Genomic DNA, 26,436 nt, shown 5'->3' with positions numbered 1-26,436 from the left:
CTCCACTTGAGGCAAGGACACTCCACCGACCTGAAGAGGGCAAAGCACCTTTTTCTGGTCGAGAACCATGGCCTCGGATTTGGAGGTGCTGATTTTCATCCCGGACACCTCACACTCGGCTGCAAACCGCCTCAGTGCACGCTGAAGGTCCTGATTTGACGAAGCCAACAGAACCACATCGTCCGCAAACAGCAGAGACGAGATTCTGTGGTTCCCAAACCAGACCCCCTCTACACCCTGGCTGCGCCTAGAAATTCTGTCCATAAAAATAAAGAACAGAACCGAACAGAACCGGTGACAATGCCCTTTGTCACCATCTCAGTCCCCAGACCGAAATATTATTGAAAATCTGTGGTGGCTGTCCATGCTTGGAAACCAACAAACCTGAGATGTTTTGTAAAAAAGAATGGTCCAAAATGCCTTCAACCAGAATCTAAACTCTCATTGGAAGCTACAGGATTCGTTTAGAGGCTGCTATTTCTGCAAAAGGAGGATCTACTAAATATTGATATATTTTTCTGTTGGAGTGCCCAAATTTATGCACCTGCCTAATTTTGTTTAAATAATTATTGCACACTTTCTGTAAATCCCATAAACTTCATTTCACTTCTCAAATATCACTGTTTGTCTGCTATATGATATATTTAACTGAAATTGCTGATCCAAACCACAAATGATTTATAAAGGAAAATCATGGAAATCATCAGGGGTGCTCAAACGTTTTCATACAACTGTATATTATAAATGCTGAGGCTGATTTTTCAGTGGGTAACACTGGCACATTGGCACATATATCTGTTGGACTCTACACGTCTCACTGCTTCAAACTTAATTGAAGCAAGTTCATCCTGCTAAAGATGTGTCTTTTATTATTTTCAGAGTAACGAAAAGGGTCAGATCCTCAACACTTTTGTGGTGTCAGCCAGTGTGTCCAACGCCACCTCCCCAATCAAAGATCTGCACGAAGAAGTCAAAGTCATACTCTACCATCTTATACCCAAGACAGTGAGCTCAGATGCCACTCAGAAATAACACTCACACTGAAGTAGACAAATCAGATGCACATTTACTCAGTAATAACTGATCAGTAATGACACTGTGGTTTTTGTCAAAGCATTCCCAGAATGTAGAATGTGTGTACTGGGACTTCAACAAAAACAGTAGGTTCTAATTTCATTTTAAGTACTTTTAATTTGATGTAAGGTGGATTAAATGTATCACAATAAATGCATGCATGTTACTGTTCAGATGGCCACGGAGGATGGGATGGTGACGGCTGCACAATGTACAACAGCACCTCTGAGTACACAACATGTCTGTGTAATCATCTCACACACTTTGGTGTTCTTTTGGTACGTATACCGCTGACTTATGGCTTCCTCCAATGTACACTACAGTAATGATAACAATAGCAAGAGTTATACAGTTGTGCTCATAATTTTACATACCCTGGCAGAATTTATGAAATATTGGCCAATTTTTGGAAAATATGACTGATCGTATAGAAAACCTTGTTATTTAGGTACAGCAGTCAGGTGAAGCCATTTATTATGACATAGTTGTGTGCCCTTTTTTCCCCCGCAGTATGAAATATAGGGTGATGTCACGATCAGCATCTCCGGCCATCCATCCATTTTCACTTGTTAGCGCAATATCTCAAGAACCAGTTAACCAATTTCATTCATATTCAGCATAAGAGTGTACTTGGGTGATCACAGACACCAGTCGATTATGGTGACCTTGGGGTCAATTTCAAGGTCACAGCCACATATCAGAATCAGAATTGAACTTATTGCCAAGTAAGTTCTCACATACAAGGAATTTGATCTGGTGGTGTTGGTGCCTAAACAACAATAATAAAAAGGAAAGGAAAAAAATACTTCTGTAAGAAGTTCATCCATCCATCCATTTTCTTCCGCTTTATCCGGAGTCGGGTCGCGGGGGCAGCAGCTCAAGCAAAGCCGCCCAGACCTCCCGATCCACACACACCTCCCTCAGCTCCTCCGGAGGAACCCCAAGGCATTCCCAAGCCAGCCGAGAGATGTAGTCCCACCAGCGTGTCCTGGGTCTTCCCCGGGGCCTCCTCCCAATGGGACGTAAGAAGTACAAGAGTCAAATAGGCAAAAGCTATTTTCACTGTAAAATAAATAAATATAATGTAGTGGAATGGGACTCTGCAAAAGCATGTGATTGGTGTGCAGATGTACAGTACCTTTCAGTGCAGGGATGACCAATCTGTACTTTGTGGAAGTGGGGGGGTAAATAGGGGTCTCTGGCATTATTTATTAGTCTAGCTGCAGATGGAAGGAAGCTGTTTGTGTGTCTTGAGGTTTTCAGGTGACCTCAGGTACCTGAAGGTGTACAGGTCCTGTGGGGATGGCAGATTGTAGTTGATTACCTTCTCTGCTGCGTGGATGATATGCTGTAGTCCGCTCCTGTCAGCAGTGGCAGCATCTTACCACGGTGATGGAAGAGGAGAGGATGGATTCAATGATGGCAGTGTTCAAGATATTCAACATGGCAGTATTCAAGATATTGTCATTGTCACCCTTGTTAGCACAATATCTCAAGAACCAGTTGACCAATTTAATTTATATTTAGCATAAGTGTACTACTGATTTACGGGGACCGGGGGGAATTGTCATCTCTTGATGACTCTTGTTAAAGGGTTGACTTACTCTTGAATGTTTGGCCTGATAAGATAACACACTCAGCTTTAACTGGCTGTTGTCCAAGTTTCCACACCTGTGATTAGTGTTGTACGAATACTCCGGTGTAATACACTTGGTCTTGAGACCACCTTTTCAATTATTCTGTCTTGTCTTAGAATTAAAAGCAATTCTACATGATCTTGACTCATTTTCTGACAAGAATAAGTATACACATTATTTTAAAATTTATATTAGCTCTTGTTATATTACCAGTTTTTAACACTCTAATGTGAGCTGTCAAAAGCGTTCAATATCTATATCAGAGACTTTCATTTGATACTTTAACGTTTCCCATAATCCCCCTGTGCGTCCCAGAATGCACCGCAGGGTCAGCAGAGCTCGTGTAAACAATGGCAAAGTGAGGATGTGCATGGCGCCGATTCAGCGTGTTCACAAGCGATTATGATGATGACACGTTCTCAAAATTGACAGGGTTATCTAGAAGAGGTGTAGCACCTGTGATGTGCTACTGTTGTGCCCCGATGTTGTCTTGTTGTCCATACTTCACAGTGTGTGTTTACATTGTGCCCCAAACCTGAACTCTGCTGAAACTGACCTCTTGCATGAGTCACAGACCGCCAGACAACGCAAGATTAACTGCTGTGAAACAGCGAGTACCATGTTCAGCTTTGGGATACTTTTTTTTGGAATGTTTGAGCTCATGCAGTGTTCAGGTTGACCTGAAGTTAGGTACTGTGCCAGTGCCCCTGTACAGAATTTTCACTTTTGAATATTAACAGGTGTCATGTTAAGTCTTGAAAGTCTTTCTTGGTCTCGCTTTTGCCATAGAATTTGTCTTGACTAAATCCTAAAGTCTTGAGCTTGACTGACACTCAGTCCTTTAAGGTGATCATGTCCCCATCCCTACCAGTGACATGTTTGATTGTAATGGGTGCCTGTGTACAAATAGAGTTTCGTAAAGCTTGTGAGACCTCTGCACATTTCACTCAGGACTGCACTGACCTTGCTTGCTACTGAGTCATGGGAAATGCAAAAGAACTGCCAAAACATCTGCCAGTTGAACTATATAAATCAGGAAAAGGATATAAGAAGATATCCAAAGATTTGAAAATGTTGGGCAGTAGTGTTCAAAGTCTGATTAAGAAGTGGACAATTAGTGGTTCTGGTGATACTAAGCCATGGTCTGGCAGACCAACAAAAATTTCAGCCTCAACTGCAAGGAAAATTGTTCAGATTGCAAAGAAAAACCCTCAAACTGCTTCATCTGAAATCCAGGCTTCACTGCAAGAAAGTGGTTTGACTGTGCACCCCATTTTTCTTGAAGTGCCTGCTTATTGAAACAGTCGGGTTGCCAAAGACAAAAAAAACAACAAAAAAACGCATTACTGCACCAATGCCACAAAACAACACACTTACAATATGTCAGACAGCACTTAGACAAGCCTCCGCACTTCTGGAACAAAGTCATGTGGAGTGATGAGACCAAAACTGAACATTATGGTCACAAACATAAATGCTACGCTTGGAGAGGAGTCAACAAGATCAATGAAAAAAAGTGTACCATCCCCACTGTGAAGCATGGAGGTGGATCTCTGATGTTTTTGGGTGTGTGAGCTGCAAAGGTCACAAGGAATTTATTCAAACTTGATGACAATACAAATGCAGTATATTCTCAGAAAATAATTTGCACTCATCATCCCTAATGCTATGTATGGGGCACACTTGGACTTTCCAACATGGCAATGATCCGAAGAACAAGAACCAAGTCGGCCCTTCGGTGGCTGCAGCAGAAAAAAGTAAAGGCTCTGTAGTGGCCATCACAGTCCCCTGACCACAATATCACTCAGCCACTTTAAGAGATCTCAAATGTGCAGTTTGTGCAAGACAAGCCAAGAATTTATGGGACCTGGAGGCTTTTTGTCAAGAAGAATGGGCTGTTCTAACCTCTGAGGAAATGAAGTTACTCATCCACACGGCTATCATAAAAGAGTGCAAGCCATCACTGATACTAAAGGGGACAAAACACAGTATTACGAATGAAGGGTGTATAAACTTTTGAATGGGGATAATCTCATTATTTTCTTTATTCCTGTGTTTTGTTTAATGATTGATATTCTGTGATGTCTTAAGTTTTAAATCAAATCCCACCAAGATAAAATTAATGTTTAGTGCCTGATCACTTGTGTTTTCTTAAAAGAATGGCACACATTCTGCCAGTGTGGGCAAACTTATGATCGGCCCAGCGATTGACTGGCGGCTTGTCCAGGGTGTACCTCGCCTCTCGCCCAATGACTGCTGGGATAGGCTCCAACCCCCCCAGACGCTAAAACTGAATGAGTGGGTTTGGAAAATGGAATGATGAATGTAAACTTATGAGCACAACTGTAAGAGAGGGAACAGCAAAGTAAGCAGATGGACAGTATTTCACCAGCAGGTGGCAGTCAAAGCACAATATTTGAAGTATGAATTACCGCCAATGAATAATTCCTCATGAGTATCAAATATTATTGTTCATTTGTACTCTCCAGAGTATTTAAGCAGATTGACATACTCATTTTAAATTGGTCTTAATATCAGCTATAAAAATTTAAAATATCCACCGCACCAACCCCATTAACTCGCAATTGATTATTTAGATCACATTATTGGTAAGGCACTGTCAGAAAAAGAGAAAATACACATCACAAGGGCACCAGTTACCACATGCTTTATTTTGTGAAATGTCTCAAATGCCCAGCTTGGATTTCACTGATTTATATGTAGTGGTACAAGAGAGATAGTGTCAGAGTATGACATGTGTACGAGGTCTGTTAGAAAAGTATCGTACCTTTTTATTTTTTTCAAAAACTATATGGATTTGATTCATATGTTTTTATGTCAGCCAAGCTTGAACCTTCGTGCGCATGCGTGAGTTTTTCCATGCCTGTCGGTTGTGTCATTCGCCTGTGGGCAGGCTTTGAGTGAGTACTGCTCTACCCCTCTCGTCGTTGTTTCATTGCGAGGAAATGGCGGAATGATTTGGGCTTTTTTTCCATCAGAATTTTTTCAGAAACTGTTAGAGACAGGCAGCTGGAAACCATTCGAAAAATTTATCTGGCTTTCTGTGAAAATTTTACAGGCTTCACAGAGAATAAGGAGTGTTACTACAGCTTTAAGGACGGCCCACAATGGCGCACAGTGCGCCACGCTCCGAGCCGCCATTGAGAGGCAGAAACCACCACATCATTTCTAAACGGATCGCTGTGTGGAGCTGGGACCGTCGTGTGCAATTTCTCTGGTTATCACAAGAGCTGAACATCAGCCATTTTCCGGCAAATTTCACTTTTAACAAGAGACTTTGTCATGAAAAGCCGCGCGGAGGCTTCGCGCGTCACGACCGATTCGCTGATGAAGTGAGACAAAGGAACACCTCCGTTTCGGAGTGTTAGAGGACAAGTTGGGACAAGCCTATCTCGGCTTTCAGTGCTTACCAGTCGAGTGAGTATAAGAGAAATTGTGGAGAGCTGGGCATGTCCCAACTTGTCCTCTAACACTCCGAAACGGAGGTGTTCCTTTGTCTCGCTTCATCAGCGAATCGTGACGCGCGAAGCCTCCGCGTGGCTTTCCATGACAAAATCTCTTGTTAAAAGTGAAATCTGCCGGAAAATGGCTGATGTCCAGTTCTTGTGATAACCAGAGAAATTGCATGCGGAACGTTCTCAATTCTCACCCATCTTTGGTAATGAAGAGTTTGTTCCAGGTAGGGCAGACTCTGGATTCAAAAGTTGGTCAGTTCAAGGGGTCAGCAAAATTGCAGACTTATATGATGCCAATGGGACATTTATGTAATTTACGGAGCTCACATCTAAATACAACATTCCAAAAAAACACTTTTTTAAATACTTGCAGCTCAGGAGTTTTATTTTTTCTAAACAAAAAAATAGTTTGTCATTACCCTCTTTGTCCACACTGGAAGAATGTACCTTAAAGTTTTTAGATTCCAAGGGTCAGGTCTCTCTATTGTACACTCTTTTTGTGAACAAATCCAAAGAAACATCTGTTCACATTCGTAGAGCATGGACAGTGGATTTACAGCAGGAGATTATGGATGCAGAATGGACAAAAGCTTGTTGGCTCACTCAGACCCAGTCTATCAATGCAAATTCTAAGCTATTACAGTACAAATGGATATGTAGATGGTACATAACACCCGTAAAGCTGAACCACTTTAACTCTAACATACCGGACACATGCTTGAAATGTAAAGTCCAAAAAGGTACCTTGTTTCACTGTATGAAGGAATGTCCCATCATTCGGTCATTTTGGAGTAATGTTTTAAGCATAGTTAGTAACATTGTAGGTAAAAATGTTCCTTGTAACCCTAAAATGTGTCTATTGAGTATTTATCCCGCTGATTTTGGGCTGTCTAAAGAAACCGTGTCTTTGCTAAATACTTGCTTTTTGGAGGCCAAGCGTTGTATTGCCACAACATGGAAATCAGATACGCCCTGTACAGCTTCACAATGGTTGAAGGGGATGACTTTTTATTTAACTTTAGAAAAGATAAGCTATTTTTCCAAAAATAAGCTTGACAAGTTTTGGAAAATTTGGAAAATATTCTACAACTTCCTTTTGAATAACAGCACACCTATTGATGGATGGATCTGCGATACAGAATGAATTTTTGCTTGAAAAAAAATTTTTTTTCTCCTTTATTATGTGCTTATTTATTAACTGCATTACTGAACCACCGCAGTATTTGTTTTCAACTTTTTATTGTGTTTACACAGTGCCTTTGTTTGTTCCTTATTGTTGTTCATTTTAAAATGAAAAACTTAATAAAAAAATATAAAAAAAAAAAAAAAAAAGGGGAAGCATAACAGGCCCCACTGATGGTCTGTCCATTCTGGAGACAGTCCACCATTATGATGCCTTCAGCATCCTAGAAGACAGAGGCCATAACTTCTCCAGCAGAGGAGGCAGCTTTGGCTTCCTCAGTTGGAAAGAATCCTCATTTCTATTCCTTCAGCTGTTGCTTGGACTTTGATTCAAAGTGATGGACCCAAGTCGCATCCATAGTCACAAATTGTCATATGACGTTATCAGGATTTCCCTCAAAAAACCAAAGATTCTCCCTGGATATCTGGAACCTTGTGCATTTCTGATTGGCTGTGCTGAAATTTTCGTCGTTCCCAGTTCTTTTGTCAGAACCAAATGAAGTCTCTCCTGGGAAATGATAACAGTACTGTCAGGATGTGGATTTTGGTCTTAGTTTGTGTGCTCTGTTTTAGTTGATTTGTTGTTTTTTTTTGTGTGTGTGTGTTCTTCTGTTGTTGGTTCTCTTGGTTTTTTTCCTGATTGGGTTGTTCTTTCCCTATCTCTCTTGTCTGTCTCTTGGCGCTTAGTGTTGGGCGTTTCTCTCGGTCTGGCCACACCTTTGTTCTGCAGCTCATCACCTGGGGTTATATTAGGCTGATGTACCTTGTGCCTTCTCTCCTGCTCTGATACTTGCTTTTTCATAGTCCTCCATTGTGTTCCTGACCTCCTGCCTGTTTGATCGACCACGTCAAAGCCTGATAATTGTTGCACTACTGTACTTTTTTCGACTGCCTACTCATATACCGTCCTCTGCTACCCACCCCAGTACAGCCTTTTAAAAACCAGAGTTCTTTGTTTGAGCCTTGCCTTGCATTTGTGTCCAACCATTCCTGATCCTGACCAACCAGCCTGATAAGTTCTGGCTATGTGATGCTCACTTGACACACCCCAACTCACTTCATTGAAACAAATTGAGGCAAAATTTCACACATTCTCAAGAGAAATGTTGGTTTCTCAGAATGCAAAAGATGGAGAACCACACCCTATTTTTTTCTGGGTCAAGCCCAAAAATTTTTCAATCACCAGTGGCGGCTCTTGAAAAAAAATCTTGGTGGGGCTGCTGTGCCAATAGATTTCCCTGCCTTGTCCAGTACAGGCATTCAAATAAACAGTCGGAAAATTACTACAATTTCACAATAATCATTTAATGTCCTTCTCAAAAACAGCAGTTTCACAGATAAAGTTAACCATTTACAGCTATATTAGGCCTCATTTATACTTTGGAAAGGAACAGTATCAAACACAATACAACACTTGAGCAAGGAACATTTCACCATTTGACACCAATTACACACATAGTACACCATACTGTACTGCACTGCCATTATCTTCAGCCAAACAGATCCTGGGGTTCACAATGACCGAATCCGGAGCTGAAAACCACCAAGGACATAACCAAAGTTCTTCAACTTACTCCAGCAAAACACATGAAGACAAAAAAATAAATATAACCCAAATGTCGGTGGGGTTTTTGTTTCCGCCAAAAATAGCAGCACTTTGATAAATCCAAGCCATTAAATTTAGCAATGCTGACTGGCCAAATATTTATTATTTTTCCTTAGCAACCACACACAATCGGTCAAATAAAATGGTAAAATGGTAAATGAACCGCATTTATATAGCGCTTTTCCATCTGCATCAGGCGCTCAAAGCGCTTTACAAATAATGCCTCACATTCACCCTGATGTGAGGGTCCAGGTCCAGGGGTGAAAATATCTCTCGCCCCCAAGCCATTAAAATTGGTGATGCTGAATGGCCAAATATTTGTTATTTTTTCTTAGCAACATATACAATTGGTCATTTCGCTGCACTTCTAGGGGCAGATGAGTGAGCGCCCAAGAAGAGAAATGATACGTTCTCTGCTTCTGTCAGTGGAAATGCACTGTTGAATGAGAGTCAGTTGGTGGAAATGTTGTTTTAATAATTCAGATTACATCTAGGCACATACTATTAAGTAAAACTGCCACTGATAATACTTTTTAAAAAAATGTATTTTATAATTTTTCCCCTCCACATCTGGTAGGGCAGAGCCCCAGTGCCCCCTATGGGCCAGCCGCGACTGTCAATCACCCCTTCTCAAAGGCTGTACAGTGGTTTATGTGCAGTGATGTCTTAAGCAGGCCACACACACACACACACACACACACACACACACACACACACACACACACACACACACACACACACACACACACACACACACACACTACACAATGACATGATGCAATACTGCAGTTTCATAAAGGCATTAAGCTTAGGAGCGTATTGGAGAAGACCTGCAGAATAACAGCGAGAATGAGCAGGAGAGCACAAGTTGTCTGGTTGACACAGAGCTCGAGTGGAATTGAAATAAATGTCACAAGGACACATTTTACTGAGCACTCAAAACAGCACTGGGTGTACACGAAGATTAGTTCCCGCATTTCATTACTTTGTGCACACATGATAAGCGTCTGTACAGGGCCAAGTTGCCAAGCATGCTAAACTAAGACATCAAATAACATCCTGTATGAAAGACCTTACTGTTGAGTGTTTATGTGAATAATACTGAATGGAAATACATTTAGTGAGCACAGAATAGTTTGTTGTTAGTTGTTGTTAGGATATCAGCCAGCAACTCGTATTTTCCAATATCTTGGCCACATGCGCCACCAAAAGTATTTATTTATCTGATGCACATAAATTAACTGAACCATCAAAACAAATTGTACGTTGCGTGCAAGCAATAAGATTTTGAGCGTTATACATTCTGCTTTGTTTTTTTTTCTGGTTCCTTGGGGCTCTCTGGGTGAGTACACTTTTATGTGCACACCTTTGAAGTTGGGTCCTTTCAAGGTGTGCAGCTTTTGATATTTCTTTCAGCTGCTCTCATTTGGGGTTTCGACAATGAAAACATGCGTCTCAACCTCACACAAATTCTTTATGGAAGTCGTGTTTGTTTCTTTCTTTTGGCTGCTCCCGTTTTGCTCTGATGCAGATGTGTTTGTGTGTGTGTGTGTGTGTATATACGTGTAGCTCTCTGCCCGTAATAACGCCACACAATGCACATTATGCAATACAGTTATGTATTTTATGTGTGTGTCATCTGTGCATGGTCTCTGGATCAGAGAACTGTAGTAGCTCCTCCAGACTGCAGGTAATCCCTCTTCAGCCGCCATTAAAAATACCTCAGAAAGCTAAAAGCCCCCCCCACCCCCGGGAAGATTCTTGTTTCCACTCTCCATATGAGTGATCCTGCAGTTGCCTTCCACTAGAAGGTAGCACGCACCATGAAGGGGATGGGAAAAAAGTCCTTTGGGACCACAGCCAAGCCAATCCATAGGGTATTGCTTTGGATGATGGTGGCTGGTGGCAGTGCTGAGGGGCTGTCCACAGCACTGCGGCACCCAGGTCCAAACATGAGATGGCTCATAGTAAGATGGACCCTCTTCCACTGTTGTTGAAGGAGCTTGTTGTGGGAACTCCACACTGTTGTGGCTGCACTGTCTGAAGTGTGAAGACCTATCACTTGCATTGTGAAGGAGCGCCAGCTTTGACATTTTGTTCGTGTGGCACATTTCTCTAAGTATAATGCAGCACACAGGTGTCTGGTGTAATGCGCATTCATATCACATCATCGTCTATTGCACAGTCGGCTAAATTCATAAGAACGCAGTCGCATGGCACGGAATACTGTCTTTACATTGTCTATATGCATTGTCTGTGTTTAGGATATCTCCAGGACTGAGTTGGACCCACTTAACAAGCAGATCCTGACCATTATTACCTACGTTGGCTGTGGATTCTCTGCACTGTTCTTGGGGGTCACCGTGCTCACATACATATCCTTTAAGTAAGACCACCATGGCTGAGTTATTTAATTATTTTTCACTTTGTCCAACAACAACAACAACAAATGTCTTTAAAGGAGTTAGTCATATTGTGCATCATTTCAGCCAGCTAATACAGGTCACCAGGGGGCTTAAAATTAGATATTTGTAAATAAATGCATTACAGACATTGATGTGCTACATCTCAAAATAATCAATTTTCAGGCATCCATGTAATGACCAGTTTATGTGCCTGTTGTTTTAAATGTAAAGACACAGCAGTGTGTTACGCCCTGTCTGTGCTGAGAGAGGGGATTCATGCCATCTCCCCCCCACTGACCAACTGCGTGATTCGCACAGATATGGACTTCCACTGCATCACAGCTATGAATTTGTGTGAACTTCTACATGCACTCACACAGCTGTGTGACTTTGCAGATGATAAAGTTGAAACTCGAAGCATATGTAACTCTAAAAGGTTGATCCCCCCCCAATAGCTTTCAGAGTTGTCGTGAGTGTCTTAATGGCTTCTCACAGGTTTCTGTCTGCTCCAGACAGGTTTACCACATAGTACTATACTGTCTGTATTTCTCAATGATTGATGTGAATGAAGTTAAAGACACACACACACACACACACACACACACACACAATGATTTGACAATGATAATGTCTCCATGATCCCCTGACTCGTGTAAAGAAAACCTTTAAATTTGTACTAAAAATATAGGACTCTCAGTAACTCTGACCATGACTGTATGCTGCTGGTTTCCACATCCCTACCCAACACCCAGTCCATGTAAGCACTGACCAGTGCACCAGAGCACATCCCTGATGAACGCCAGTCGTTACTTCAAAAAATTCAGATTCTGGCCCTGCTCCACCATGCCGTGCATCCGGAAAGTATTCACAGCGCTTCACTTTTTCCACATTTTGTTATGTTACAACCTTATTCCAAAATGGAGCAAATTAATTTTTCCCCTCAAAAGTCTACTCACAGAACCCCATAATAACAGCATAAAAATTTTAAAATTTGTGCAAATTTATTAATAATAATAATAATAATAAAAAAAGCCTAAGAAAATGCATGTACATAAGTATTCACACCCTTTGCTCAATACTTTGTTGATGCACCTTTGGCAGCAATTACAGCCTCAAGTCTTCTTGTATATGATGCCACAAGCTTGCCGCACTTAAAAAAAAACTCCGGGGGGCTCTGGCTGGGCCACTCAAGGACATTCACAGAGTTGTCCTGAAGCCACTCCTTTGATATCTTGGCTGTGTACTTCGGGTCATTGTCCTGCTGAAAGATGAACCGTTGCCCCAGTCTGAGGTCAAGAGCGCTCTGGAGCAGGTTTTCATCCAGGATGTCTCTGTACATTGCTGCATTCATCTTTCCCTCAAACCTGACTAGCCTCCCAGTTCCTGCTGCTGAAAAACATCCCCACAGTATGATGCTACCACCACCATGCTTCACTGTAGGGATGGTGCCTGGTTTACTCCAAACATGACGCCTGGCATTCACGCCAAAGCGTTCAATCTTTGTCTCTGTCTGAGAGTCCTTGAGGTGCTTTTTAGCAAACTCCAGGTGGGCTGCCATGAGCCTTTTTCTACGGAGTGGCTTCTGTCTGACCACTCTACTATACAGGCTTAATTGGTCGATTGTTGCAGAGATGGTTGTCCATCTGGAAAGTTCTCTTCTCTCCACAGAGGAATGCTGGAGCTCTGACAGAGTGACCATTGGGTCCTTGATCACCTCCCTGACTAAGGCCCTTCTCCACAATTGCTCAGTTTAGATGGGCGGCCAGCTCTAGGAAGAGTCCTGGTGGATCTACGCTTCTTCCATGTACGGATGATGGAGGCCACTGTGCTCATTGGGACCTTCAAAGCAGCAGAAATGTTTGTGCCCTTCCCCGATTTGTACCTCGAGACAATCCTGTCTCAGAGGTCTACAGACAATTCCTTTGACTTCATGCTTGGCTTGTGCTCTGTCATGCACTGTCAACTGTGGGACCTCATATGTAGACATGTGTGCGTCTTTCCAAATCATGTCCAATCAACTGAATTTACCCCAAGTGAACTTGAATTAAGCTGTAGAAACATCTCAAGGATGATCAGTGGAAACAGGATGCACCTGAGCTCAATTTTGAGTTTCATGGCAAAGACTGAGAGTACTTATGTACATGTGATTTTTTTTATTTCATTTTTTCCCAATTTTTAATAAATTTGCAAAAATCTAAAAAAAAAAAAAAAAAAAAAAACTTTTTTCACAGCGTCATTATGGGGTATTCTGTGAAGAGTTTTACAGGAAAACATGAATTTAATGTGTTGTGGAATAAGACTGTAACATAACAAAATGTGGAAAAAGAGAATGTTAATACTTTCTGTGTGCACTGTAATAATAATAATAATAATGACAATAATGACAACAAAAATAACAATAATAAGCGGTAGGAAGTGAGTGAATGACTGTAATTTTCAGTCACCTTAAAAACCTTCTCCAAGCAAAAACGTCTTCAGGTGTGCCACAGTATGTGGCTGTCATTGTTGCATTTTCCATTTCAAAATGCGCCTCTTTATTGAGGACATGTCAGGACTGTAGACAGGTCATTCTGGTTTCTGTACCCTGTTCTTCTGTAGCTATGCTTTTGTAATGTGTACAGAAAGTAGTTTTGCATTGTCCTGTTGAAAAAAAAAAATGCATGAATGTCCCTGGAAACTATGTTTTCTGTGCCTGAGGATGATACAGTGTACTGGTGTCTCAGTGCTGAGGACTCCAGTAACTGGAAAAAGTCAAGGAGACACCCAAGTGTCACGTGGCTGATGTAGATAAATGGTTACTTTCAGGAGGTGGAGATGGACCAGTCTGCTTGGACATTCTGACAGACGTGACCTGACCCTATATTTGACTGATCAATGAAAATCTCTTGGATTTTATGGTGTGTGTGTCACTTTTCTACCTCATGCTATCCTCTCTGTACCTCAGGAAGCTTCGTCGGGACTACCCATCTCAGATCCTCATCAATCTGTCCTTGGCCCTGTTGGGCTTGAACTTGGTGTTCCTGGTAAACTCCTGGTTTTCCTCCTGGGGTGTGTACAGCCTCTGTGTGGCTGTTGCATGTGTGTTGCATTACTTCCTCTTGGCTTCATTCACCTGGATGGGATTAGAAGCAGTCAACATGTACTTTGCCCTTATAAAAGTCTTCAACAGCTACGTGCCTTCTTATATCTTCAAGTGCTGTTTTCTGGGATGGGGTGAGCTCCTACAAACACAGCACCAAGCGTCGTAATGCTGATTCAGACACATGGACTGTTATGTTGCTTTAATCGTGTCTACAGTGGCCCATTTTGCATGATAAGGGCAATAAAAACAAAGGTGACGAAACTGTCACAACAAACACCTCTGAGTCATGTCAAACCTATCAACTGTACCCAGGAATTCCTTTGGTGATTTGTGTCCTGGTCCTCATTGTGAACCGGGACGCCTATGGCACTCATCTCTATGGAAATGTCCAACTGAGCATGAAGCTGCTGGACAACGATGAGAATTTGTGAGTTTTAATCTGCAAAGGACAAAAAATGCTCATGATATTTTTTTCTTAGGAGCAAGTCACAAGCAGCTTTTAGTGCTGCCAGCTGACAGTGTATGTTTGTCTTAAATTATCAAGATGGTTTCATGATAGCTGCCTTTGCCAGACCTTTACAGTAGTGTTCAGAATAATAGTAGTGCTATGTGACTAAAAATATTAATCCAGGTTTTGAGTATATTTCTTATTGTTACATGGGAAACAAGGTACCAGTAGATTCAGTAGATTCTCACAAATCCAACAAGACCAAGCATTCATGATATGCACACTCTTAAGGCTATGAAATTGGGCTATTAGTAAAAAAAAGTAGAAAAGAGGGTGTTCACAATAATAGTAGCATCTGCTGTTGACGCTACAAACTCAAAACTATTATGTTCAAACTGCTTTTTTAGCAATCCTGTGAATCACTAAACTAGTATTTAGTTGTATAACCACAGTTTTTCATGATTTCTTCACATCTGTGAGGCATTAATTTTGTTGGTTTGGAACCAAGATTTTGCTCATTTACTAGTGTGCTTGGGGTCATTGTCTTGTTAAAACACCCATTTCAAGGGCATGTCCTCTTCAGCATAAGGCAACATGACTTCTTCAAGTATTTTAACATATCCAAACTGATCCATGATACCTGGTATGCGATATATAGGCCCAACACCATAGTAGGAGAAACATGCCCATATCATGATGCTTGCACCACCATGCTTCACTGTCTTCACTGTGAACTGTGGCTTGAATTCAGAGTTTGGGGGTCGTCTCACAAACTGTCTGCGGCCCTTGGACCCAAAAAGAACAATTTTACTCTCATCAGTCCACAAAATATTCCTCTATTTCTCTTTAGGCCAGTTGATGTGTTCTTTGGCAAATTGTAACCTCTTCTGCACATGTCTTTTATTTAACAGAGGGACTTTGCGGGGGATTCTTGCAAATAAATTAGCGTCACTCAGGCGTCTTCTAATTGTCACAGCAATTACAGGTAACTCCAGACTGTCTTTGATCATCCTGGAGCTGATCAGTGGGTGAGACTTTGCCATTCTGGTTATTCTTCTATCCATTTTGATGATTGTTTTCCATTTTCTTCCATGCGTCTCTGGTTTTTTTGTCCATTTTAAAGCATTGGAGATCATTGTAGATGAACAGCCTATAATTTTTTGCACCTGCGTATAAGTTTTCCCTTCTCCAGTCAACTTTTTAATCAAACTATGCTGTTCTTCTGAACAATGTCTCGAACGTTCCATTTTCCTCAGGCTTTCAAAGGGAAAAGCATGTTCATCAACAGGTGCTGGCTTCATCCTTAAATAGGGGACACCTGATTCACACCTATTTGTTCCACAAAATTGACGAACTCACTGACTAAATGCCACACTACTATTATTGTGAACACCCCCTTTTCTACTTTTTTTTTTACTAATAGCCCAATTTCATAGCCTTAAGAGTGTGCATATCATGAATGCTTGGTCTTGTTGGATTTGTGAGAATCTACTGAATCTACTGGTACCTTGTTTCACATAGCACTACTATTATTCTGAACACTACTGTACGTCCCCATATGTGACACAAGGGCCATTTAAGAAGTGGCTTTCTTCATATGGCACAATTAACCACATTAAAGAATGAGGACCATCAACATCTGACTTCTTCCTGTGAAATCAGCCAATTGGCAATCCTGTTTTAACAGAGCCGCAAAAGAATTGAGAAAATATTAGTGCTGCAGTGATTATTGAGTATTAAATTAATCACCATTTCACAACTATTCATGACATTTGAGGGCACCATCCTAGGCTTTGGGAAACAATGATTGTCATTGTCCATCATTTTCTGTCAATTTATGGATCAAACAACTTACTGACTAATAAAGAAAGCAGCCAACAGATTAATGGATAATGAAAATAATTATTTCCAGCTGAAGAAGACATCACCATTTAGACTGGATATTGGATGTATGTACGGTGCATCCGTAAAGTATTCACAGCACTTCACTTTTTCCACATTTTGTTATGTTACAGTCTTATTTCAAAGGCTGAATTTTGAGGAAAGTCTTTTTCATCAAAATTCTACAAACAATTCCCCATAATGACAATGTGAATTTATTTTATTTATTTATTTTTGTTTTAGGTTTTGCAAATTTATTGAAAATTAAAAAATTAAGAAATCGCATGTACATGCGGAAAGTATTTACAGCACTTCATTTTTTCCACATTGTGTTATGTTACAGTCTTATTCCTTATCACATGTACGTAAGTATTCAGAGCCTTTGCCATAAAGCTCAAAATTGAGCTCAGGTGCATCCTGTTTCCACTAATCACCCCTGAGATATTTCTACAGCTTAATTGGATTCCACCTGGGGTAAATTCAGTTGATTGGACATGATTTGGAAAGACACACACCTGTCTGCATATAAGGTCCCACAGTTGACAGTGAATGTCAGAGCACAAACCAAGCATGAAGTCAACGGAACTGTCTGTAGACCTCCGAGACAGGATTGTCTGGAGGCACAAATCGGGGGAAGGGTACAGAAACACTTCTGCTGATTTGAAGGTTTCAATGAGCACAGTGGCCTCCATCATTCATGAATGGAAGAAGTTCTGATCCACCAGAACTCTTCCTAGAGCTGACTACCTGTCTAAACTGAGTAGTCGGGGAGAAGGGCATTTGTCAGGGAGGTGCCCAAGAACCTGATGGTCACTCTGTCAGAACTCCAGCATTCCTCTGTGGAGAGAGGAGAACCTTCCAGAAGGACAACTATTTCTGCAGAAATCCACCAATCAGGCCTGTATAGTAGAATGGCCAGACGGAAGCCACTCCTTAGTAAAAGACACATAGCAACCCACCTGGAGTTTGCCAAAAGACACCTGAAGGACTCTGAGACCATGAGAAACAAAATTTTATGGTCTGATGAGACAAAGATTGAACTCTTTGGCGTGAATGCCAGGTGTCATGTTTGGAGGAAACCAGGCACCATCCCTACAGTGAAGAATGATGGTGGCAGCATCATGCTGTGATCAGCAGCAGGAACTGGGAGACTAGTCAGGATTGACACAGAAAAGATCTAATGGTCTAAAGGTCTAATGAGTGGCTTCAGGACAACTCTGTGACTGTCCTTGAGTGGCCCAGCCAAAGCTCAGACATGAATCTGATTGAACATTTCTGGAGAGACCTGAAAATGTCTGCGCACTGATGCTCCCCATCCAACCTGATGGAGCTTGAGAGTTGCTACAAAGAGGAATGGGCAAAACTGCACAAAGATAGGTGCACCAAGCTTGTGGCATCATATTCAAGAAGACTGAGCCTGTAATTGCTGCCAAAGGCGCAGCAACAAAGTATTGAGCAAAGGGTGTGAATACTTACGTATGAGTGATTTCCTAGGTTATTATTATTTTTTTTAAAAATAAATTTGCAAAAATTAAAAAAGAAAAATCACGTCATTATGGGGTGTTGTGAGGAGAATTTTGAGGGGGAAAAACAATGAATTTACTCCATTTTGGAATAAGGCTGTAACATAATAAATGTGGAAAAAGTGAAGCTGTGAATACTTTCTGGATGCACTGTTTTTGAAGAAAACAATCAGTTGTGTATATCCATGTTTTATTAAACCTTTCCTGTTATATTCCTGTTCCATCAGCTGCTGGCTCCAGGATAATGTGACATTCCACATGACTGTGGTTGCATATGGTGCACTGGTCTTTCTGCTTAATACTGTGGTAAAAATATGTTTTATTTTTTTCAGAGGAGGTTTTAATAAAATATAGCTATTACCGCATTTTAGGTTAACATTTCACCAAATTTGCAGTATAGGCCTTTGCTTTATTTAGAAAGGATTCACAGATGTCACAGTATTCCTTTACATTTAATAATGCAACATGATTTGTAGAAAAAGACATATGTACTCCATAATTTATCTTGAATCAACATTATTTTGAACATGCATCTTTAAATAATTTCAATATTTCAGTAATTAAGCAATTCTAACATTGTGAAATTCCACATAGGTTTTTGTGGTGGTTCTGATACAACTTCGCCGCATGCGGGTCAACAGCCCAGTTGGGATTCGCAGTGGATTACTGCACGACTTAAAAAGAACTGCCAGTCTCACCCTCTTATTAGGCCTCACGTGGACCGTTGGATTCTTTACCTGGACACCAGCCAGAATGGTGCTGCTTTACTTGTTCTCTGGACTCAACACCCTGCAAGGTTATTCTTCTCTACTCAGTTACTGTGATCCACACTGGTTCAGACTTCATGTATTTAAGCATGAAACAGGTTTTAATGACATTTTGAAATATATTTATAAAATGCTTTTACCTGTAGCTGAGATGGTTATTATTATGACGATAATGATGATGATTTAAATTTGTATCCCATCTTTAGATAATTTGTAAATCAACGTTTGTTTTTAATGCATGCAGTCAACTTTAACAACCGTCACATCTATAACTAGAACACTAAAAAGGAAGAAGAAAGAGGTTCTGACTGATGCAACTACAGCTTTTTCCTCACTTGGCTTTTATGTTTCTCTCGTTTTAATCTCAGTGTGATGCAACTAAAGTCTCTGTTGGTTTAACACTGGGAAAGAACTGATGCAAAGGTGTATTGCTTGTTTTCTTGTCTTTGTGTAGAAGCTCCACCAACCAAGATCATTAGACTACCACAGCTCTGACCTCAGTGCACTTTTCTTTATATTGTAGGACTTTTCATCTTCTTCTTTCACTGTCTGATGAAGGACAATGTGAGAAAACAGTGGCGAATTCACTTATGCATTGGGCGATTTCGACTTGAAGAATATTCTGGTATGTTAGTGACATACACTGTCACCTGTAAGCTGTTTGTTCAAGTCAAACATCTGGAGAAAAAGTGACGACCTCAATGCCTTTATCACAATTTTTTTTAAATTAGGTGCAATAAACTTAATTAGTGGTAAAAGAACTTTAATAAGCATACCGTCCTCATAACTTCTTTAAGTATTTGGTGTTATGAAATACAGCAGCAGTCTAGGATTGATCCACTGACCCATTGGCTGGGAGTCAACATGCTCGTCGAACTGCACCACAGTCAATGATGTTCATGTTATACAACCCCTGGCAAAAATTATGGAATCACCGGCCTTGGAGGATGTTCATTCAGTTGTTTAATTTTGTAGAAAAAAAGCAGATCACAGACATGACACAAAACTAAAGTCATTTCAAATGGCAACTTTCTGGCTTTAAGAAACACTATAAGAAATCAAGAAAAAAAGATTGTGGCAGTCAGTAACGGTTACTTTTTTAGACCAAGCAGAGGAAAAAAATATGGAATCACTCAATTCTGAGGGAAAAATCATGGAATCACCCTGTAAATTTTCATCCCCAAAACTAACAGCTGCATCATATCAGATCTGCTCGTTAGTCTGCATCTAAAAAGGAGTGATCACACCTTGGAGAGCTGTTGCACCAAGTGGACTGACATGAATCATGGCTCCAACAGGAGAGATGTCAATTGAAACAAAGGAGAGGATTATCAAACTTTTAAAAGAGGGTAAATCATCACGCAATGTTGCAAAAGATGTTGGTTGTTCACAGTCAGCTGTGTTTAAACTCTGGACCAAATACAAACAACATGGGAAGGTTGTTAAAGGCAAACATACTGCTAGACCAAGGAAGACATCAAAGCGTCAAGACAGAAAACTTAAAGCAATATGTCTCAAAAATCGAAAAATGCACAACAAAACAAATGAGGAACGAATGGGAGGAAACTGGAGTCAACGTCTGTGACCGAACTGTAAGAAACCGCCTAAAGGAAATGGGATTTACATACAGAAAAGCTAAACAAAAGCCATTATTAACACCTAAACAGAAAAAAAAAAAGGTTACAAGGGGCTAAGGAAAAGCAATCGTGGACTGTGGATGACTGGATGAAAGTCATATTCAGTGATGAATCTCGAATCTGCATTGGGCAAGGTGATGATGCTGGAACTTTTGTTTGGTGCCGTTCCAATGAGATTTATAAAGATGACTGCCTGAAGAGAACATGTAAATTTCCACAGTCATTGATGATATGGGGCTGCATGTCAGGTAAAGGTACTGGGGAGATGGCTGTCATTACATCATCAATAAATGCACAAGTTTACGTTGATATTTTGGACAACTGAAAGGATGTTTGGGGATGATGAAATCATTTTTCAAGATGATAATGCATCTTGCCATAGAGCAAAAACTGTGAAAACATTCCTTGCAAAAAGACACATAGGGTCAATGTCATGGCATAGGGTCAATGTCAACGAGCAGATCTGATTTGATGCAGGTGTTAGTTTGGGGGATGAAAATTTACAGGGTGATTCCATAATTTATTCCTCAGAATTGAGTGATTCCATATTTTTTTCCTCTGCTTGGTCTAAAAAAGTAACCGTTACTGACTGTCACAATCTTTTTTTCTTGATTTCTTATAGTGTTTCTTAAAGCCAGAAAGTTGCCATTTGAAATGACTTTAGTTTTGTGTCATGTCTGTGATCTGCTTTTTTTCTACAAAATTAAACAACTGAATGAACTTCATCCGAGGCCGGTGATTCCATAATTTTTGCCAGGGGTTGTGGGTTTTAATTGTTTTGTTTCTATTTTTACTACTAACTGCAAATGCCTGAGTTTTTTGCAAAGTCATGAAGTGTTATTTACTTCCGCTTTTGGTTTCTGAGGCAGAATGTCAACCCATATCCTGGGGACAGTAAGTTGTGATGGAACATCATGCCACCACAACCGCATTAATCTGTGTAAAACTTTTACTAATCCTCTTGCTGTTATCCTACAATCTTCCACCATTTTAAAGGTAATTCTGGGCATTGCTGCATATTCATGCCAAGTCATCATGTTACTACAGTTTTTTTCATTTTACCTTTATGAAGTTGGGCAGCGGTTATGCTTTTGCCCCTGTTTGTTTGTCTGTTTGTGAAGAGCCTGGGGCCCACAATTTTTCATATATCATGATGAAATTTTACAGAGGATTTATATCTTGATAGGCAAGAACTGATTCAATTTCAAGATAATAGGTCAAAGAGAGGAGAAATCTTGTAAAATCGGAAAAATCTCTATCCTTCAACATTGAAAGAATTTTCAAAAATTCATAACCCTGTCAAAAAATATATTTCTTGCAAATTCGGGAGCATGTGTAGGATGGTATTCATTATCAACTGACAAGAGAGAATGCCTTTTGATGCATATACGAGTATTACAACCCCAATTCCAATGAAGTTGGAACATTGTAAAATCTAAATAAAAACAGAATACAATGATTTGCAAATCCTCTTCAACCTATATTCAATTGAATACACCACAAAGACAAGATATTTAATGTTCAAACTGATAAATGTTATTGTTTTTGTGCAAATATTTGCTCATTTTGAAATGGATGCCTGCAACACATTTCAAAAAAGCTGGGACAGTGGTATGTTTACCACTGTGTTACGTCACCTTTCCTTCTAACAACACTCAGTAAGCATTTGGGAACTGAGGACACGTAGGTGGAATTCTTTCCCATTCTTGCTTAATGTACAGTAGTGTTCAGAATAATAGTAGTGCTATGTGACTAAAAAGATTAATCCAGGTTTTGAGTATATTTCTTATTGTTACATGGGAAACAAGGTACCAGTAGATTCAGTAGATTCTCACAAATCCAACAAGACCAAGCATTCATGATATACACACTCTTAAGGCTATCAAATTGGGCTATTAGTAAAAAAAAGTAGAAAAGGGGGTGTTCACAATAATAGTAGTGTGGCATTCAGTCAATGAGTTTGTCAAGTTTGTGGAACAAACAGGTGTGAATCAGGTGTCCCCTATTTAAGGATGAAGCCAGCACCTGTTGAACATGCTTTTCTCTTTGAAAGCCTGAGGAAAATGGGACGTTCAAGACATTGTTCAGAAGAACAGCGTAGTTTGATTAAAAAGTTGATTGGAGAGGGGAAAACATATACGCAGGTGCAATTTACTGTTCATCTACAATGATCTCCAGTGCTTTAAAATGGACACAAAAAAAACCAGAGACGTGGAAGAAAACGGAAAACAACCATCAAAATGGATAGAATAATAACCAGAATGGCAAAGGCTCACCCATTTATCAGCTCCAGGATGATCAAAGACAGTCTGGAGTTACCTGTAAGTGCTGTGACAGTTAGAAGACGCCTGTGTGAAGCTAATTTATTTGCAAGAATCCCCCGCAAAGTCCCTCTGTTAACTAAAAGACGTGCAGAAGAGGTTACAATTTGTCAAAGAACACATCAACTGGCCTAAAGAGAAATGCATCAATATTTTGTGGACTGATGAGAGTAAAATTGTTCTTTTTGGGTCCAAGGGCCGCAGACAGTTTGTGAGACGAGCCCCAAACTCTGAATTCAAGCCACAGTTCACAGTGAAGACAGTGAAGCATGGTGGTGCAAGCATCATGATATGGGCATGTTTCTTCCTACCATGGTGTTGGGCCTATATATCGCATACCAGGTATCATGGATCAGTTTGGATATGTCAAAATACTTGAAGAGTCATGTTGCCTTATGCTGAAGAGGACATGCCCTTGAAATGGGTGTTTCAACAAGACAATGACCCCAAGCACACTAGTAAATGAGCAAAATCTTGGTTCCAAACCAACAAAATTAATACCCTCACAGATGTGAAGAAATCATGAAAACTGTGGTTATACAACTAAATACTAGTTTAGTGATTCACAGGATTGCTAAAACAGCAGTTTGAACATAATAGTTTTGAGTTTGTAGCATCAACAGCAGATGCTACTATTATTGTGAACACCCCTTTTCTACTTTTTTTTTTTTTTACTAATAGCCCAATTTCATAGCCTTAAGTGTGTGCATATCATGAATGCTTGGTCTTGTTGGATTTGTGAGAATCTACTGGTACCTTGTTTCCCATGTAACAATAAGAAATATACTCAAAACCTGGATTAATCTTTTTAGTCACATAGCGCTACTATTATTCTGAACACTACTGTACATACTCCTCCTGACATTTGATCACATCTAATTTAACTATTGAAAAGTCACTTCTAACAGGACTTTGACCTTGAAAATTTTTTCCAAGGTAAAAATTTGTGGAATTAGAAACTACTGTTGGCAGAGGTATGCACACTACGAGTGAGATGCTCTAGTTTAACATAATTTTGTTTCTGTACATCACAAAGGAGTTAAAATACCACAAGCAACATGTAACTTAAGTATGGATCTTCACTTACATCTGAAATGTAAAGCAAGTGCATAAAGATGACTGCAGTTCTGAAGTGATTAATACAAAACCCTTGTTAAACCTCTTGAATTAAAGCTGAAAGTCTGTACTAACAAGAGCATCTTGCTTCATTTCAAATCAGTGTACAAAGGCAAAATAAAACAAAATATTGATTTATCTCATGGTTTCTTATTTTATAAAGCTGTTACTTGTATTGCAGTAATTTAATCTTTTTTTGTTACCTGTCATCCAGACTGGAGCAACTCGGGATCTCTTGCAATTTTGGCCAAAGCCCGATCAAATGTGCCAAAGGTAACCATACCATCAGTCCGCTCAGTGAAGTCCAGCTCCACAGCGAGCACATCAGGCTCCTCTGACTCCAGTCAGAGAGAATCATCCTGTAGAAGACCTGATCTTGGTGAGATAAAATAAATTCAGTATTTAACTACACAACACAAACCTCCAATGAAATCCATTCAAATATGTCCTTTTTAAAATCAAGATTCTCTGTTTCATTGTTTGTACCTTTAGAAATAACACTAAATAATTACTTAAATATACCCACGCATGATAGCGTGGGTATATTCAATGTACTGTATATGCAATGTGTAGTCATCAGTGTGTCAACAAAATCGTAATCAGTGAGTCACCCAAGGACAAAGTGATTTTATTTTCAGAAAATTCAGTGAAAAGGTCACAATTCTGGTTCAGTGCTTAGTATGTGCAAGGGATATTTGGTATGGCTATTTTGAGGAATTGGTTAGATACAGCTATTAAACACTGTCATATAACGCCTAAATAGATCCTTGTCATTTGATTGGTGGTTTGTATGTCACGTAACATGGATTATTCATACTATTTGCCACTGTCTTCCATTTACCATGCAATTTTGGTACTATATGTTTTGTGCTATTGCATGCCGCGACTACCAGGTGCGCTCACACTAGCAGCGATGGCACTTAGCTTAAAAACAAACAGTGACTTGACACAGTGCCCTGGGTAGCAGAGGGGGGCTCTTAAGAACAAGTCGGGGGGGGGGGGGGGGGGGGAGCAGAGAAAGCACTGTTTGCCAGAGGCATAGCCGTGCAGGCCAATTTGGCTGGAGTGGCCTGTGTGACTCTGGGCATCTGGGGGGGGGATGAAGTGTATCATCAAAGGAAGAGACACACTGTGTGACAGGGAATTGAACCCTGGAATATGGATTCTGCATGATCAAAAATGTGATTTCATGCTTGGATCAACAACACTGGGGAAGGAATTTCCACACCAAGTATGACAGCCATCTTGAAAAATGGCACCCATTTTGAAAATCTGAGTGGGATGTGCATTTTCATTGTAATGTCTCAGGAGTATTTTTTGTTGTTGTTGTTGTCGTTGCCAAATTTGGTTCTTGTAGCAACATTTGAAAGATCTTTAATATGTTGCTACGCTAACATTCTCATCCTTGCACAGAATAATGGCAGCACTGACACTGAATCAGTTCATTATGTTAAAGCTCACGATACATTATTTCCATCTGTATTGAATTGCATTTCAAATGTCCTTTTTTCTCAGCTGTGAATTTTACTCTTATCTTTCAGGTCTCTTTATGAATGCCATAGCTCTGCCTCGAGCTCAGAGAAGCTCTGAGAGGAACCTTGCACCTGGCTCGAGTGATCGCTCATTTGGCCAATATGGAGACAGATAAAACATCTGGCTGCATGTCTCATGTGCACTTGAAAAATGCATACAATAAACCAAATCATATTTGTGTAGTGCAGAGCTGATAGACAATTACTGTCGTTTCATAAGATGATTTTATGAAGCATTTTTATTCCAGCTAAATATTGTGAGAGAGCCTGTAATTATGATGATCCCAACGCTTGCATCAGTTCCAAGGAGTTGGTTGCCAAGCAACTAGCAAATGGAGCAATGGCGACAATGAACCAGGATACCCCATGGTAAAAAAAAAAAAAAATTAAAAAAGTACAAAATGAAAACAAGTCAATTCTGTGATACTTCTATAAATAACATTTCAGTTTTACCCAAATAATTGCTTCTAAAGTTATTTAAAGCAAAACCATTACCAAATTCACTGACAACCTCTATGTTCATTCATTTTTTATACCTGCTTACTGCAATCCCAGCAGTCATAGGGCGAGAGGTGAGGTACACCCTGGACAAGATGCCAGTGTTTCACAGGGCCACATATAAAGAGACTCGATCACACCTACAGGCAATTTAAAGTCTCCAGTTCACCGAACCTGCATGTCTTTGGACCCAGAAGAGAGCCTGAGCACCCGGAGGGAACCCATGTGAACACAGGGAGAACATGCAGCCT

At 40.3% G+C, this 26,436-nt stretch overlaps 2 protein-coding genes across 2 annotated transcripts in view; both read left to right on the top strand.

Annotated features, from left to right (window-relative positions):
- The window catches only part of LOC117517922, a 29,136-nt gene extending 28,104 nt beyond the window's left edge, over window positions 1-1,032 (top strand). Inside the window, exon 12 of the mRNA XM_034179055.1 lies at window positions 880-1,032. Coding sequence (XP_034034946.1) covers window positions 880-1,032 — 153 coding nt within the window. The remainder of the gene's footprint in view (window positions 1-879) is intronic.
- On the top strand, window positions 1,000-26,110 carry LOC117517151 (adhesion G-protein coupled receptor G2-like). Its single transcript, XM_034178067.1, has 10 exons — window positions 1,000-1,160; window positions 1,249-1,352; window positions 11,240-11,361; window positions 14,325-14,593; window positions 14,775-14,889; window positions 18,542-18,620; window positions 18,909-19,110; window positions 19,605-19,706; window positions 24,370-24,534; window positions 25,697-26,110. Exons 1-10 carry the CDS (start codon window positions 1,091-1,093, stop codon window positions 25,801-25,803), a joined length of 1,335 nt encoding a protein of 444 aa, XP_034033958.1. The 5' UTR covers window positions 1,000-1,090; the 3' UTR covers window positions 25,804-26,110.
- Window positions 26,111-26,436: the final 326 nt, after the last annotated feature.

The sequence above is a fragment of the Thalassophryne amazonica genome, chromosome 9, assembly GCF_902500255.1.
Source record: "Thalassophryne amazonica chromosome 9, fThaAma1.1, whole genome shotgun sequence".
NCBI classification, from domain to species: Eukaryota; Metazoa; Chordata; class Actinopteri; order Batrachoidiformes; family Batrachoididae; genus Thalassophryne; species Thalassophryne amazonica.
Note: the sequence above shows the minus strand (reverse complement) of the source record. Positions and strands in the feature narration are given on the sequence as shown.

Bases quoted from the DNA above. Each gene is read 5' to 3' on its own strand.
- LOC117517151 (XM_034178067.1), top strand. From the start codon at position 1,091: ATGACACTGTGGTTTTTGTCAAAGCATTCCCAGAATGTAGAATGTGTG. The intron at 14,594-14,774 runs GTGAGCTCCTAC...AACTGTACCCAG, and splicing joins GTGCTGTTTTCTGGGATGGG to GAATTCCTTTGGTGATTTGT. The intron at 19,707-24,369 runs GTATGTTAGTGA...CCTGTCATCCAG, and splicing joins TCGACTTGAAGAATATTCTG to ACTGGAGCAACTCGGGATCT.